General features: G+C 38.6%; 1 protein-coding gene across 4 annotated transcripts in view; it reads left to right on the top strand.

Annotated features, from left to right (window-relative positions):
* Positions 1–8,049: 8,049 nt before the first annotated feature.
* The window catches only part of LOC122811923 (carbonic anhydrase 6-like), a 255,244-nt gene continuing 244,390 nt past the window's right edge, over positions 8,050–18,903 (top strand). For 2 of the 4 annotated variants that reach the window (XM_044084093.1, XM_044084092.1), the window contains exon 1: positions 8,050–8,190. In XM_044084093.1, coding sequence (XP_043940028.1) covers positions 8,130–8,190 — 61 coding nt within the window. In that variant the 5' untranslated portion in view covers positions 8,050–8,129. Of the gene's footprint in view, positions 8,191–17,710; positions 17,855–18,903 lie in introns of all 4 variants that reach the window. The other 2 variants (XM_044084095.1, XM_044084094.1) reach the window with 2 other exon arrangements.

Raw genomic sequence — 18,903 nt, 5'->3', positions numbered from 1 at the left:
ATAATACATGTTATATCTAAGCAGGACTTTTATTTATGTGATATTTGTATGTAGCATCTTCTTTTGTGTTTTATGTCACCTAGGACTATGGCATCCAAGTGTCCTGATCCCTGTTACTTGATTTAACTTTGCAGACATGTACTGGGGGACAAATTATATGGCCTGACACATTTTTGGTGTGGTCTTACACACTGAAAAAAATTATTTTTACAATGTGGGATTCAAGCTTGCATTAGTAACAAAACATATAGAATTGATTTTTCATCCTTGCCGCAGAAGTGCTTGTTGAGCATGCTCATTTTATATATATATATATATATATATATATATATATATATATATATATATATATATATATATATATATATATATATATTTATATATATATAATATAGTGACTCAGAGAATAATGTGATTGTGTGAGCCTTTCATCAACATGGTGCCTTTCTGCTTGAGAAAAGACATGGGGATATGTCTAGAAGAAGGCAAACTTGGAATCAGATAGTGAATGATGTCAATGTTGTTCAGGGGCACAGGAGTACATATGATCAGGTGCATCATAAGGCCACTGACATGATTTCATTGGCCTGGAGGAGAGGAGCTGCAGTGGCATATGGACAGCTGGCTACCAGGGGGGCTGCTACAGAACCACCACTGACACCAAATGAAAAGTTCCTCCACTGTCAGGGATCCAGAGAGCTCAGTGGAAAATGTACAACAACATGTGATTGATGTTGGTGCTGCTGTTTCAGGGAAGACAAGTATGTTCCAGGAGGACCTTCCAGGTAGGCTTACATATGTCAATTTTTAAAGATTTATTATATAATAAAATGTTGGAAACAATAGTTAAGTTGGTTTAATACATTTTTTGGGGGGACTATTTGTAAATTGCTACAGTTAACAACACATTCTTGTTCATTGCATATGGGCTTGGGGTGGATGTGTCATCCAGGTTTCAGTTAACTGTATTGTTAATGGACATATAAAGGCACCCTCTGTGTTATTGTTATTGTTATTGTGATGATGGTGTCCTTCCATTTTGCTTAACTTCTTCCAGGATCATCCTCCATAGCAAGTGTGGAGTCATCTGCACATGGTATGCCAAACATTTTTATTTTAGTAGTGATGAGCATTTGACAGAAATATGCATTTATCAGTATGTGTGAGGTGTGTGTCAGAACTGTGTCTGTATTTCTGTACTCTCTGTGATAATGGCACCAATGTTGGCTTGTTAGCATATATTAAATTGTAGTAGTGTAGCTATTAACTTGTTTCCTGTGTTTGTTACTTATTGTCACAGGTGATCCTGACAATGGGAATGTGGGAGTTCTACAACCTGATGTTAGAATATTGGCAGACTCTGATGATGATGGTGACCAAACAGAAGCACAGTCAGGGGGTACAGAGGCTGAATCTGACACTGAGGTTGACATTCAACCAGCCCCTGTAATTCAATCAGACACAGCCGGTAGGTCTATGAAAACCTATTACAGTGAGCCCTCAGATATTGGACAGGTGGAGGATGAGGCTCTTGATGAGAGTAGTGTGGTTACTTTGGCTTTGGTGCCTGTTAACTCTGACCATAGCAAAAGTGTGGGTGATGTGCCACACAGGAGGGTTGAAAGAGGTGCTTGGAGGAGGCCTACTGTCCCTCCTCCACCTGATCCTGGTGTGTCTTTCTGTGCCACTTGACATAGGGCCATCATGAAGGCACAGGCACATTCCAATATGGCCTCCGAGGAAATGCTTAGGGTTGTAGATGTTACATAGGCTGACATGCATGACTGTCTCTACCGTGTTGCCGATTCGATGGATTGGATGAATGACATAATGGAATGGATGGTGTCTGTGATGGAACATCTGCTGGGAGGGAGACGGCATCCATGTGGATGTAGGTCAGCGACACTATCTGATGTTAGCTGATGTGGCCATGCTCAATCACCTCCCTTAGTGGCACTACTTCCACTGCTCCATCAGTGGTTGAGGTGCCCACACCCAGAGGTGGCAGGCTGTGGGGTCATGGTCCTGGGTGTACTCATGAAGAGAGCTCATCCAGCAGACATCAGTCATGTTCAGATAGCAGCAATGCATCTGACCCTGGGCATGGACATGCCAGTGCAACTCCTTGCAGAGGCAGTTCTCAGGGTCAGAGATGACGATGATCAACTGTCACATCTACCATGCATGGTTTACACCTGTCTGACATACCAGGATGTAGAGCTAGCACAGAGCTTGGCTGTGTTCTTGCAGACACTTACACACCAATTTCACCTGGCGTGCCCATACAAATACACACACGCAACAGTTACATGGGTCATTTGTGAAGCTTACAGCTCATTCTGTCTCAGTGACCATTGTCTGAAGCTCATGATGCACAACTGACTTACTGCTTACTATATCTGTGCTTGTGATGCTGTTTTGTAAAATGTACTGCTTTCTTACAGGTTTTTGTAATGTATCCATCCCTCTCAACTTCTTAGACCAACAAAGCTGGAGCAAACCATAAATAAAAGTGTGACAAAGGTCCAACAATGGAGAGAGTTTTTAAAAATTGTGGTCTTACAACGTAGACAGTTGACAGAGTAATAGGGTTTGCATTACTATTTTTACATTTTTTTCCTGAGGGATTTGAAATCTGAAACTGAAATGTTTGTCATTATTTTATAACTTCACTCTTTAATGGTTTGCCAGTACAAAAGTATGAGGCCAAACCGTGGACATTCAGTAAAAATTTGTACATTTTAGATGTATTAATGTGTGAATCTTTGATATGTGAGGTCTATTATTTGATAGAGGACATATGTATTCACATAAGCCACCACTGTCACATCTTGATGTAATTGCTGTAAAAACCACCCACCTTGTACTTGCTTACATTACCAAATAACAGTATGCAAGGATATGGCATTCCTTTGTATTTTTAGACATTTATTTTTCTATTCCAGGTTCAACACTTACCTTGGAAATCTGGCAGTTGCAAAAATTATAGTTTGGGGCTAACTGTGTCTGATGCTAGCAGTACACAGCTGTTACATGTGTAAGTAAAAGTTGTGAGTGTTGCCTGGCATCAATGTTACTGTATGTATGTGCATAGGATAAAGGTTTTAACACCTTATATGGTGAGCGTGTGTGCTATCCATTGCCTTTTAGCCAGTGCAAAGGCATATTTTGCATGCCTATGTCTGCCTACATCCACAGTGGCTGCTAGTTCCTCCTCTGACTCCTCACCTCCGTGTAGCTGTGGTGACCTTGCCATTGGTGGTGGGTTGTATGGCCTTGCTGTTCCTGCTGAAACTGTTTTCTCAGGATAATGTTGTGAAGCATGGCATAGACGGTGAATATTTCCGCACATGTACAGGGGTTGTATTGCAGGCCTCTTTCAGATGTATCTAAGCACCAGAATCATGACTTCAGCAGCCCAAACACATGCTTTGTGATATTTCTTGTTTAAGAGTGTGCCTCATTATAGCATTCTTCAGTTGGTGTGTGTTCATTTCTTATGGCATCATCAGTCACAGTTCCAATGCATAACCTGCATCCCCCAGTAAATTACCCTATGGGATATCCCCCTAGTAAACATCTCATGCAACTGACAGTTGTGCCAGATACAAGAGTAGTCAGGATAACTGCCTAGGTTGCTAGCCTACACATTCAGGATGATTCCCTTAGCATTACACATGACCTGACTGCTAATGGAGTGGTCGCCCTTTCTATTTATGTACACACCCTTCCCTGTTCCCTAGGTGGTGCTTTGATTTCCACATGAATACAGTCTATGACAGCCAGGACTTCAGGGTGGTGTGCTACAGGGTAGAGCTCCTGCATAGTTCTGGGTCTGTCCTCAGGTGTATGGGGAAAATATATGTACTCACTTGCATGTTGTAGCATAGCATTCAGGAATTGATGGACAATCCTGGATGCTGATGCCTGTGACACTCCCAACATGTCCCCTGTTAGTCTCTGGAAGGTTCCTGTATCTAAAACTCTAAGTGCTGCACATACCTTATTCTCCACTGGGATTGTTCTCCTCAGTTTGCCCTTGTTCTCAGCAGAGGATGACAGAGGTTGCAGAGTTCCTGTAGTGTATCTCTATCCATCCTGTAGCATTCTACAGTTCCTACCTCGTGCAGATTGTGATAAGTTAAATGGGGTTTAAAACCCTTCTCCTTCTTGGCCATGGTCTATTAACAGCCCCTAACATTCTTTCCATGTAGCCTAGTTTCCCTGGCTGTATTACAATAGGTTTTGGAATTCATGGGGAAAACCAGCAGTGAGTCTACACAGTTGCTTTATAGGTTGTTGAACTACTCCTCCATCTTGCATTGGTTGATTAGCATACAATTCAGCTGCTTATGCTGTAATTAGCGTGTCATGATGTTTACCATGTTTGTGTGGCTCTACATGCTGTCTAGAGCCACTTACTCGATACAAAATGATGTGCTATCATGTGTGCATCACACAGCGACATGCACATGGTTTTAGCTGACCGCGTAGGCTTTATTGAATCTGCACCTCCATCTTAAATATTACACAATGGCAGACATAACTGTATTGATATTTGACCTCTGTCTAGGGCAGGTAAAGAGATTTTAATTGTTTATATTATATTTATTTATATAGAATTAAAACAAGAACGCTCGTCCATCTACCTACTTAACTAAATAAACTACTTGAAACTTTAGCAAGGCATCTTTATTCCTCCCAGAGAGATGATATGAGAGAGAGAGAGAGAGAGAGAGAGAGACAGTCTCCTAGATCTGCTAGCTAAAGTGATTTTATCTGGCCTGATGCTTTGTACTCTGTTTCTTGGTAGTCCTGTCACCACTGGGTCACAGGTGGGATACCAGACCCGACTCAAGCTTTTTGGATTACCTCTGTTGTTATTTATTTATTAATGTATTTATTTATATTGTCATAAGTTTCATGTTTTTCTAAGCATTTTGATAACCAAGTAGCGGAGACAGAACTGCTTAGCCTCATTTGAAAGCTCTCAGCTGAATGCAGAAAATGCTGATGATAGTATGTATGTAACTCAAGTGATAACTGAGATGTAAGCTGTTCACAAAATATTACAAATGTAATAAATACTCTGTTTACTGTGACTTATAAAATCCCTCTTAAGACCTAAAACCTGAACACTGTCACTATAAAAATAGTTTGTGTTGAAGTGATTGACGTTTACACTTTTGTAGTAACCTCTATGGTTCCAGAGATATGAACATTTGTTTGGAATGTGAGGACAATTTTACTCTATCAAAAAGCCTTAGGTTTTGCATATTGGAAGGTACAGTGCAAACTTCTAGAGATCCATCGGAGATAATAAGTTAAAACTGTCCCCTCCCCGCAGGGTTTCAGCAGGCTTCACATTCCACCTCAATGGGCTGTACAGCTGAAATTAAAAACATTTTGTTTCTAGGTTCTTACTAATGAGAAGAAAGTTATTATTATATGGGCGCTCCTCAGATACATGATAGCTGAGTGAAGGTAGAGCTAGTCATGACAAAGTGTCTGGGTATAATATACTGAAGGATGAAAAGTGGGATATTTCATAAATACAGCTCACAATTAAGTACATAAAAATAAATGAAATATGTCCTTGGAAGAGGAGCTCTCCCCCTTGCATCCCCAGTGCAGAAGGCTGCCCTATATCTCCTCCACTATCAATGAGAAATTGCCATTAAAAGGGGCATGTGTCTCATTTTGATGGGCTTGGAAGAAAGCTGCTTCTCTTCATCGCAGCATGCATTGCAACTACTTTTGTTTAAGGGTTCCAGGCTTAAGTCTGACACACTAGCGATCCAAACTGATCCATGCTCTAATTTACACTCTGTATTCCATGGGTTTGAATATATATATATATATATATATATATATATATATATATATCTATATATATATATATATATATATATATATATATATATATATATATATATATAAACTAACAGGATGGAGTAAGAGTGCTCCTCTGCAGACTGTACTTTTTTACTTGTTTTGGGAATGCTGAATGTGGTTCCTTTTTAATAGTTGCTCTTTTTTGTGATTGCACACATGACAATCAATACCAAAGGTGTCACGCTTTAATTATAGAGTCGTTGTGCAACTTTATATGTCTTGAGCATTGGTAATTATTAAGCAGTCAATCTTCTGATGTGTGCTTAAACCTACCTACATCACAGTATATGAAAACATATAGCAATAAAGCTCAACCATAAAAAAACAGCTTAATAAATAGTTCTTTATAAACAACAAAACCCTAAAACCACACAATCCAATATAGTGGCTGCAATCCAACCACATGTCTAAGTTGACAAAAGTATGTTTAGGAATTTCTTTAAACTGCCAGTAATGAAACTTATGTATAGCTCAGGTACGTTCTGCAGGAATGAGCTTGATATGTGTAAGATTGCAAGCCAGGTCTTTCTAAACACATCCTGAAAATAACACTTGCTTTGCAGTAGGCATGGACTGAGCAGCAGGGATCAAGCAGCATTTTAAGACATGTAGGCAACGTATTATATAGAGCTAAGTATGTTAGGATCAGTATCTAGTACTTCATCGACCCCACACCCTTGATACGAAGTCAATGTAGAGTTCACAGTGTTGAAGTTACATGATCATTTTTAAAAATGCCATCAATCAGCCATGGCATGGATATCTGTACTAGTGAAAGGTACTGAAGAACACCATCTGGCAGCACAGAGGTAGGAGTATTGCAGTAATATCGACTGGTCAGTATCAAAGCAGAGCAGAGCAAAGTTGGAATTTGGCATAATGGCTAAGGTGTTTACCTTACAGACAAAACGTGCAGGGTTTGCTTCTCACTTTTGATAATTGGCTAGGCTTAAAATGGCCTACAAGGGCAGTTACCCTGGTAGTAATATATGAACCTATAAGAAGCAGTATACAAATCCTCAGGAGAAGCTTTATCTGAATGGACCAGGAAAAAATATGTTTCTACAACTTCTAACACTTAAAAGCTTATTGTTCAATGAGAAACACCCCAGCATACTGTACCTTCGATGTAATCTCCAGCTGCAGGTATAGAAGACAGCAGTGCTAAAATATGAAGAGATAGAGGACCAAAACGTAGCATGTACTGACTACCACAGTCTGAAGAGTGTTGAGAGGTGGACATGCTTTATTCATATGGTACTCCTGATCCTCCCCTTTGTAAGTAACATAGTGCTACTGATCCTCCCCTTTGTAAGTAACATAGTACTCTTGATCATCCCCTTTGTAAGTAACATAGTACTCCTGATCATCCCCTTTGTAAGTAATATAGTACTTCTGATCCTCCCCTTTGTAAGTAACATAATACTCTTGAGCCTCCCCTTTGTAAGTAACATAGTACTCTTGATCCTCCCCTTTGTCAGTAATATAGTACTCCTGATCCTCCCCTTTGTAAGTAGAACAAATATATCTGGGTAAAGAGTAGATCCATATCCCATCCATTTCAAACACGTACCAAAGAAGTGAAGGCTGAGATTACTCTTGGAGAGCTAAATGCATGACATTTTTACATAAGGGAGTTGCCTATGAATAAACTTGCAGAGTGGGTGTACCATGCTGTCCTTATGGCCGTTAATTATGTATGTAATTTCCTTCTCAGTACTTTTATGTATTTTGAAAGTTCAGTCTTTTTTATTTTATTACTGACAGCACAGTCAGGTCACTAAATCTATTCAATTTTACGTAACTAGAACATTGCATTAGAGAATTAGAATTTCAGCAAATGCCACTAAAATAATTTCTTAAATGATCAAAAGCTTATAGTGTTTGCTGTGATAAGAATAAATACATTCTTTTCAAATTTGACTTTCAAATTGCTATAGTTATGACATCACACAACAGCAAATACGAATGTGATAAGGCAGCTTCTTTAGATTCAACACCTTCTGAAAACTGTCAGGTGACATTTGCATATCAAAGATAAAAACTGTGTGCAAACAAAGTGCAGAAAATACTCAGCCAAAAATGAACCACTTATGTGGTCAAGGTATGCTGGGTAGGTGTTCACGCCTTAAAAAAACTGATGCACAGCTAGCTTATTAATAACTCGAAAAAGCTGTTCTTGACACAGAGTTCCTAAAGTGTAGTGAGAACCAGAATCTGCAACTGGTTGGAAGATGAAATATACACTGTTCTTCTTTACTTGGAATTTCATGGCAGTGGGTTTATCCAGGGCAGGTAAGGGATTAATTGATTTTTTTTTCTTTTACTGAGAAGGTTGGAGGACCATTACCATAATGGCAATTGTAAAGACCCACCCTGCAATATATGTTGTAGAATTGTACTGTGTGCTAAACATATAAGACTTCCAGTGAGCTTGTAACACTTCCATAGTGTGCATGTGTACTGGCAGTGCTGGACACACTTTTGGCCATGATCCCATTCCCTATTACTTGATAACAGCACATTTATTGATACATTTTGTTCACCTTAGTATATAATGACACATTTTATTAAGACAGCCAGTCACATCTGCTTGTGGCATACCTTCACTGCCAGTGACATATCCAGGTAGTGGCTGAAAAGGGTCACAGTACCAGCCCACCTACCCAGTAATCAAATAGAGATAAATGAATGAATGACCATGGCAAGCCTCAGTCCAGTTAATGATAAGGCCAAAGCAGTTAAAATGCAAGAGGTACAGGAGCATTATGTAGAGTAATAGTATGTATATAATACAGGTCAGTGTTGCTCATATGGGTGAAACTGGACGCAACATGCCTGATTTGTTAGTTTTGTTAATGCAGAGTGGATTCATTATGGACTCTTCTTCAACCATGTTCCAGAAAATTTAACAAAAATTACACATGGATTAAGACAGCTGTATTAATTTTGTGAGGAGGTGGTGGTGGTAGGGTGAGCTATTCTTGGCAGTGAGTGCTGGCCTTTGACACAAAAAATAAGTAGTTGTAACTGGCAAGCCATAACAACTTCTGTTCTTATTAAAAGGTACAGGTCATGGGATGTGACTGTAGAAAATTACTCTCCCATCGTCTATTAGTATCAATGTAGTATGTGTAACTACTTTTACTAAAACTATCAACAATAAGTTTTTTTTTTAATTTAGCAGGATAGAGCACTGATCTATATGGACCTTTTTCAGACTACTCCTAGGAGTACTGTCTGGTTAACTGGCCAGTTCAGCATCACACAATAGTTAAATGGCAGTAACTGGAGTCAAACCCTGAGCAATAGGAAGCAGCTTGTTAACCACCTCATAGGCTTAATTTTCGGTTTTCTACCTATTTGTCATGTTTGTAGCACAAGATTTAATGTCTACCAGTAATTATGAAGCACATGTGACACTGTCCAGTCATATATGTAACAATATACATATTTTATATACATATATATGTATATAGATAGATACATGCATATATAGATAGATACATGCACATGATTATATATACGTCCAAGCATTAATCCATTTTCTTATCCAGATGAGGGTCATGGTGGGAACAACCTGAAGAGGATTGACAGATGGTACTCCTCTATTCCAGCAACAGTCCTAATCTAATAATATAGAATTTCCAGGAGAGTTAAAATCTGTCCTGCATGTCCTGGATCTACCCAGAATCTTCCCTGTAGCACATTATTACTATGCATCTGATAAGAGAAACCTCTTGGGCATCCTTACTAGGTGCCCAAATCATGTCAACTGCCTTTTATCAGTCTGGAATAGCAGTGGCTGTACACTAAATCCTCAGAAAGTGGCAAGCTATTCACTCTTTCCCACACAGTGAACCAAGCCTCTCTCATTAAGGAACCCCCATTTCCAGTGCTTGTATAGCCCTTTAGTCTGATTTGAAGGTGCTGTTTTTCATCCCATGTACTTCACATTTCAGCAGTGAATTGTGACATTCCATGTTGGATCATAGTTATTTAAGACGAGGAGGATAGCATCATCTGTAAATATGAAAGATGCGTCCCTCACATTTCCAAACTGGATACTTTATAAGTCTCAGCTGTGCATTAATGTACTTTTCATGTACTCCATGAACTGAAGGAAAACAGCCACACATTTGGAGCAGTCCTGCATTCTCTTTAAATGTATTTGACTTAATATTGAGATTGTGGATGCAATTTATGCTCCACAAATACTGTGAGAGAATGGCATGTTACAACAAGCATGGGACTCCAGACTGTTGCAGTGGCATGCTACAGCAACCATGGGACTTCAGACTGTTGCAGTGCCATGCTACAGCAACCATGGGACTCCAGACTGTTGCAGTGGCATGCTACAACAGGCATGGGACTCCAGACTGTTGCAGTGGCATGCTACAACAAGCATGGGGCTCCAGACTGTTGCAGTGGCATTCTACAACAACCATGGGACTCCAGACTGTTGCAGGATTTCTTGCATTGTATTCCAGGACACATGGTCATATACTTTCTCAAGCCATATAGACTGTGTTTGAAAATTCCTATGCCCACTCCGACATCCATACAAGGACAAAGACTTAATCCAGAGTTATATGATAATGTCAGATTCTGTACTGTTTCTTCCCAATGAGACACTCAACTATTAGAATAGATTTCCTTTACAGCATCCTGGTGCATACTTTTCCAGGAAGTCTGAGCAGTGTGATACTTCTATAAATGGCATGGACTCTCCTGCATCTCTTTAGGAAGTGGGGACTACCACACCAGTTTGTCAGTACTGAGCCCATCTTCCATGTACCATTGATAATGTGTGCTAACCACAGCTCCCCAGCTATGTCCAGTGCTCTCAGTATTTCAGCAGGGTTATATATGCTCCTGCCGCCTTATCATAGTGCAACTATTTATTGTTTATAGTGAACTCATCTACAGAAATGACCCTGTCACACCACTTGCTTCTGTCATTACCTCATTAAAGGAAGGATGTTTTCACTGGATTCAAATGTTCTCCCCTTTGTTTTCACTTTCTAACAACACCCAACCTGAGGTCAGCATTTATACACTCTTGCTAAGAACATCTTGGGCAATGCACCCTACAATAAAGATCATTTACAATCAGACCATTGGGAAGTTATTCTCCATGGCATATCCAAACTTCTCATGCATCTGCGACTTAGATTTTGGGCTGCCACTGCCGTTGCCTTCCTGGCCTGTTAGTATATATCAATTGTATCTGGAGAACCAATGATGGCATTGCATTGTTAAGCCTCTTTCTTTAACTTGACAGTTTACATTACTGATGTTTTTCAGCAAGGTTTTCTTGGGTTACCACCTTTTTTTAGAACTAATCACTTTTTGCTCAAAGATCCCTTCTAAGGTGTCATTTGAGACTCCATGCTTCTGACCTCCCCTGGTATATGGAAGAAGCTCTTCCTGAGATGATACTTGAACTAATTAATCACACATTTTTAGCTTGTGGCCAACAGTGCTTTGGTACCAAGGACACATTAGCAGTCTTGTATTTGAACTTGGTGTTTATTATGGACAATCCATGATTTGCACAAAAGTCTGAAAGCAATTTTCCATTCAAGTTTAGATCAGGCAAGATGAGCACTGAAAGCCTTCAAGTAAAGCTTCAGAGTCAGTAGGTGGTACTGGATCAAGCACCAGTGTCACTGTTTCCACAAATGCTGAATACCCCAAGTAGTCATTAGATGCACAAACAACAGATGGTGTTTTCTGTTCCAAACCCTTGCAGTCACTTAGAGGTGAGCATCTTCTATACAGAACTCCAAACTCTACAGGACACAATTGAGGACTTGCAAGAAAGGCCACACCCACAAAAGACTTCTCCCAAGGAGTAACGCTAGAGAAGGTGAGAGATCATCCAGATAAAATAGCCTGGGTCCAGAATCAATGTTGTTCATAGGTGAATGACCTGCTATATCTAGCTGGTACTTTTTATATCCCCTTGCATAAGCTCTGTCTTATTTCCCAGCAGTGAAGAGACATTCTGCTCTCCAAGAACCAATTTCCTGTACCAGACTTTAATGCTGTATAATATGTCATGCTTCTGCCTGCCACTTTGACTGGCATCACACGTAAACGTCACACTTTGCCTTGCAGGTGCTGAGCCAATGCTGTGGCTCTATCCAAGTTATCTAGGCTCTGCCTGACCGAGCTACATGGGTTAGCCAACCACCAACTATTCTCCAAAGAATATCATCTCCATGCCCTGCCTTCCTAGGTGGATATCAGTGTCCCAGTTCTGGGAATGGTCCTATTATTCTTTCAAAGAACTATCATGGGTGTCATTTTGTGGGCTATTTTTTTTTGCATGGCTACTCTCTTTAGAGTAATTTACTAAGGATGACTTTACCATGAGTTATGTATACCTGTTTTACTGTCTGTAATATCTGATACTCTACAGTTGAGAATAAAGTAACTTATTTGTTATTTTTTACTTCTGTTTTCTGAGTATTCATAATTTGGAAGGCATCTGCATATAAATTGCACTGAAATAAACAGCATGCTGCTTTAATTTATGCAGACATTTTAAAAATCAGCTCCATGGATTAGTAAAATGTGTGTTTTACATTACATGTAACAAGAGTAAGAGTGTTGTTCTTAAATATTGTGCATCACACTGAGGTCTAGTACACCTATTGGGTCCCTTTGCTATTCATAAAAGGTTTTACACAATGTGGAAAGATATTGTGCATAATCCTACCCCTTGTGCATGGAGAGAGCAGAGTAATATACTAGCACTGTACAAGACAAACGTAAAAATTGCATGGTAGTAAAAACCCTACCAGCAGTGCTGACACAGACAGCAACCTGATGATAGGTGTCCCTCTGATGAAGGAATGGCTTTAAAAGCTGTTAAAAATTTAACTCTGCTTCTGTGTTAAGTTTTAGAAGAATTATGTGCATGTTAAAAAAGAACATTTTAATGTTTTATCAGCTTTCTAGTCAAGCCTATGTATTTACAGTTTCTCAGCAAAGGATCTTATTTTTGGACTTTGCCATTTTCATGAAAATATTTTCTGCATTTTTAATGTGTGAAAGCTGACTGTAGAGTCTTCCTGCATTGCTGGTCAAAGTTAGTGGTAAAATAAGCAAAATATGTGCCATTGACATGCAAAAAGCCCTGAAGGAGATGAGATATGTGCCTGAATCTGAGGGCTAGATAGTCTGCACTACCTTTCAGCTATGAGCAGTGTCACACCTCTCAACCTCCCAACCTCTTAGTACAAGAAATCGAGACAAAGCCAAAACAATGGGGGGATAAAGACCCCAAATCAGGGACAAATTTGCATATTGTTCTTATAAATTCTGAAAGTTGTTAAAATAACAGGTTTTGAATTAGTGTGCATTTTTTGAAAGATATGAAACCTGAAAATGAAATGTTTGTCATTATTTATGGACTTCAATCCACTATGATTTGCTAAAAAAACTACATCTATAAGCAATAGATAAAAAAAATATGAGACAAAAATCTGGACATTCTATAATATTCTGGACAATTTAGAGGTATGAGTGGAGCCCATCTGAAGTTCAGATAGCTAGTAATTGGGCTTACCATTTGCAGGCTGCTTTTATAATCATGTATTTTATTTTGAAAGTTCTTTTTCTGTTCAAACATTTAAGCATTGTACAACACTCATTATATTAGATAAACTTTAGGTAATTTGGACTTGTCCAGAAGAAGTGCAAAATAAAATCTTGTAAACCACACATAGGATATAGATTGATTAGGAGACCATTAGCAACAGCTTAGCTGCAGGTATTTGCCAAAAGTGATATGCACAGCATTCACTTTATAGATGCAGTTTGACTGAATAAACCTGACAAAAGCAATCGTGCAGGCAGCCAGGCAAGTGTACTTGTACCACTGTATTGCCTTTTTTACCCTTTTCACTGCTTCAATAGTGAATACAAATTAGCAGCTCTTTCCTTCCTATTTTACTGCTGTTATGAATATTTTCCTAGAGGGTTCCTAGTGATTTTAATGGAGACAGAGAGGGGAAGTTAGAATATACAGAAGTGAAATGGCAGATTTTGTTTAATGCCTACAATCCACTGGGTTTAAATAGTAGTGTTAACTATAAGACAGTTTTAAAATATAGACAGAATGTTTATAAATGTAAACAAACTATAATATGGTTTGTTAGTGGTTTACGGACTTTTACAAGCATTTTTCATTGAGTGTACTCGTTTTTTATATTATTTTTATTCTTCTTGGAGTTTATTTAACAGAAATATTTTTATTGAGATTCTTTTGATAGGGGAATGTTTTTGTTTACAAGAGATTATGTGACAAATTTAATTTTTCTATTTTAGCCACTAATTGTTTGTACCTGGTAGTTATGATGAAGACTAGTAAGTCAAAAGTGCTTAACTTGTAATAACGATTTTGTTGTTTTAGCTCATCTAGTTCATCCTCAATGGTTTATTTTTAGTTTTTTTTTTAGTTCCACTTGATTGTGAACCTTTTTTGCTGTTTAGTTTGGGTAGTTTAGTAAGAGTCAGTTCCCCTGCCAATACCAGTGGCCATACCTCTTAACCTCTTACAACAAGAAATCTGGACAAAGCCATAAGTAATGGGGGTACAAAGGCCTAACAATAGGGGCAATTTTTTAAATACTGCTCTAACAAGCTTAGAAAGTTGATAGAATAACAAGTTTTGAATAAGCATGAATTTTCTGAAGGATATGAATCCTGAAACTCAAATGTCTGTCATTATAATAGTTACTACATTATAGTCTGACTTGAATCCTCAATGAATTGTCAAAGATTTACTAGAAAAAACACAATTTTATAAGAAACAGACCAAAAATATGAGGCAAAAATCTGGACATTCAGTGAAACTCTGGACAGTTGAGAGGTATGCTAGTGGACAGTACTACACAGCATGAGGTATTTATGCCAGCCTTTGTTACCTAACAGAACATATCAGACTGCTCTACATACTGCCATATTACACTGGCTTACAATAAGGCATATTGCCTTACCCAGTGGTATGCAGACCAGCTACAGAATGCAGCAGGTTTATGATATGCTGTGTTATGTGATATGTAGAAGTGGCATGCTAGAGTGATTATGCATAGTGCCAATAGCATCACTCAAAGAGAGGGAGTGAGGAGGATCTCTTGGATTACCAACCTCATGTTTTACATTATGAGAAGTGGGAGTGGGCTACAGCTGGAGATTACGTAAGGTAATGAGGGGGAATGGGCTGACTTAGGCAATGAAATGTTATGTGAAATAATGGGAAGTGGGACGGGAATGTACATGGGCAATGAAACATTAAAAGGAATGTGTGGTGGGTGGGGGCCTAGACTGTTAAAACAGGTGGGGGTCAATGGACAATGGATATTTTATACTTTAATATGAGGTGGGGGGGAAGTTGTCGCTGGAGTACTACATTATATAATCTTGGGAAGTAGAAGGAAAGATGACATTAAACATGAACATTAATATACATTATATGGGATGTGTTGAGCTTGTGAGAAAAACTATCATAAATGCTTTTCCATTGTGCTCTGGTCAGTGGGGACAGTTGGACTGTGTAGCAGAAGATACTGCTAGGCCACCTGAATAACTTTATAATATATATTATATATATATATATATATATATATATATATATATATATGGACAACACAGTGGTGTAGCAGTTGGAGTTGTTGCCTCACAGCAAGAGGTTCTCCAGTTCGATACTTGGCTGGGGTGCCTTCTGTGTGGAATTTGCATATCCTCTCTGTGTCCGTGTGGGTTTCCTCCAGGTGCTCCGGTTTTCTCCCACACTCCAAAGATATGCAGTTGGTGGATTGGACACTCTAAATTGGCCCTAGGTGTGAGTGTGTGTGTGAGAGTATCTGGTGTACCCTCTTAAGAGGGTTGGGTTTTGGTTTAACAATCCGATCCTATAAAAGCCGTACCTGCTACAGAATCAATGAGTGCTGAAGGGTGCTCATTACCTGATGTGCTGAATACATGGGAGTGAATCCAGGATATATATATATATATATATATATATATATATATATATATGGATTCCATACACTAGATCGAATTTTCACTAATTCAAAATAGTGCATGGAATGCTCACTGCAGCGAAAGTGCGCTTAATCGAAAGTGCACTTACATGAAGTTCAGTACAACGAATGGGTGTTGCACTGAACTTCCATGCAGTATTCACGGACCTTAGGGTTAGGGCATGGGTCATAGTAAGGGGATAGCTCTTACCATGACCCGTGCCCTAACCCTAAGGTCCGTGATGACTGCAGCACAGTGAAGGACATAGCAATGTCCTCCACTATGGTGTGATAGTCACAGACCTTAGGGTTAGGGCATGGGTTAGGGTAAGGGGATAGTTTTACTAACTATCCCCTTACCCTAACCCATGCCCTAACCCTAAGGTCTATGACTATCACACTATAGTGGAGGACATAGCTTGTTTTTTATGTCCTCCACTGTGCTGCTGTACTTTCGGTGAAGTGCACTTTCGCAAAAGTTCACTTTCATTAAAGTGAACTTTCGCAGAAGTGTGGCTTCCTATTACAAGTTCAAAGTAGTGGAATCCATATATATATATATATATATATATATATATATATATATATATATATATATATTTATATATACGCACACACACATATATGTATTTTTTTCAGTTCTCAATTTTAATGTATTATTTTTAACTGGGCATTTGAACAGTCATCTTGACCTTCGTCATCAATGATACAGTCCAAAAATACAAGGATGAGAATACCCAGAGGAACTGCACAGAGACACAAAGAGAACATGCAAAACTCCAAACAGACAGCGAAAGGAGGCCAGAACCGAATCCTAGACTCTGACGTTGTTAGACAGAGATCTTAATCACTTAATCATCCTGTTGTCTGGGTTATGAATAGGCATGAATATAGTAGCATTAGAATATAATGTATTATTCATACAAGCATGCCACACCATGTGATGAGCTACGTGGCAGGGAAACATTGCATATTTTAGTCTAGCTATGTGATGAAGTGTATTTTCATGAATCCCATATTCTTCTTTAGTGTATTTTCTTTGCCTTCTCATATTTCAGATGGCTGATTATCTGCTAATGTGTTGTAGATCCCTAACTGTTTTAAGCATAAAAAGTCTGTTTTCAGCTGCATTTAGCATGTACTTAACATCCGTGGTACTAGACAGAGTAAAATCTTTCCATTTATATATTTGAGAACTACTAATAGTGCACAGATTTTTGCTCTAGTAATATGTTTAGTTTGCATTTTTACTACATGGGAAACATCTGCTACTGTTAAAGGTAAACATCCTGCATACTGATTTGTTTAACAATTTAATTAAAACAGTTACAATCAACATATTTTCAGAGATGTGGGCAGACTGCACAGGGGAAGAGATTCTTATCTTTTGTTGTAATCTACACTACTGTTTTTGAGAGAGAGAAATCATTTGTGAGTTCATGCCTTTTTGACCAGTGTATGGCTTCACTCTGCACCTCCACAGCTTTTGTTTTAAATATAATTATGAGTAATCCCATTTAAAGCATAACTGTATTTCAAAGGCAAGTCTGTAAAGTATGTGTTAAAACATACGTGATAACATATAATGTCATGCAGGCATCACTGCCATGAAGGGTGGGGTGGAGGGGGAAAACAGTTGGAGACAATGCTTTATCAACCTGTAACTGAATACAGATTATTGCACCAGAATCCTATTTTGAAATGTAACTGTCTAAATGTCAAGGAAAATATATCTAACTGGAAACCCAAAGGATAAATTGCACTTGTAATGACCACAGGTCTCACTACAGTGTGATCACAAAGAGTTATTGAAGAGATGAGAGCTAGCAACAACATGTGCAGGAAGGTGACGTGTTTCTCGAAGGACATAAAAGCATACATCACACCACTGCTTCGGCATTGTGCCCTGGGAAGGATGTAAGGTCAGTGGTCATTATCTGCTGTAAGGTGTGCATTCAGTATATTTTATACTCACCAGATGTGAACTGGACCAAGCCTCGTATATACTAATGTGTTTGAAAACTGAGCAAATTATACAGCCCAACAATCAGTTCCAGCCATGACGCAAAGCAGAGGCAAGGCAAAGCAATATGTTGTACCAGTATGTCAGCAGAAATAAACAGATTAAGCCAAAAGTATTTAACACAATAAACATCAAATCCACTCAGACTGAGTAGAACTCAACCATATTACTGTAAATTCAACAGATACTAGAAGCAAATATATAGAGCTGTGGGTTAATTATCTAAACTCTCTTAAAGTGACTATGAGGTTTATAACACAGCACTGCATTCTCCATAATGCCTCTGTCTGTTAATCAAAAGACCAACAAGGTAGTTAGTCCAAGAAATAGGGTTAGGCAACTTACCTTTTAAAATTTTTTTCGGCAAAATATATGACACAGTGTGTGACATGTGGGCAAAATGTATGGTGTATGATAAAACTTTAAATTGGAAGCACAAAACCATTTGAAATAAAACAATGTTAATAACTTTTTTGTGCACTACATGTCACTAATAATTACGGATTTATTCTTTAAAATATCATTGGGCAGTGTGTAAAACTGCCTTCTCCCAGTAGTATAAAGTGTTTTCATAAATAAAATGCATGACACTTGAGAGGTGAATTGGAAAATTGATAATAGGAAGGAACTGACAGACATGAAGCCGGAATTTTATACCAAATCATAGCTGAATAGTAACATTACAGTTCTATGCCTGTGTCGCTAACATTGATATGTTCCTTTCATAGGTTTATAGGTTCATAGGTGTTTACTAGTCTAACGACCACAAGTAACTTTTTAAGCCTAGCCATGCATCCCAAATCTCTGACAAGTTCTTATACCCTTGATAAGTGTAAGCATGGGCAGGGAGATAAACCATTTACAGGTTACCTGTTTGTATTAGAGACATAGGTGCCAAACCAGGGATGAATTTCCAGTTTCCCATCCAATTGTCCAAGTTGCACTTGA

The sequence above is a fragment of the Protopterus annectens genome, chromosome 9.part0 (genome assembly GCF_019279795.1).
Source record: "Protopterus annectens isolate FY-2018-M chromosome 9.part0, PAN1.0, whole genome shotgun sequence".
Classification (NCBI taxonomy): Eukaryota; Metazoa; Chordata; order Ceratodontiformes; family Protopteridae; genus Protopterus; species Protopterus annectens.
The sequence above is the reverse complement of the archived record's forward strand: the minus strand, read 5'-3'. Positions and strand labels throughout refer to the sequence as shown.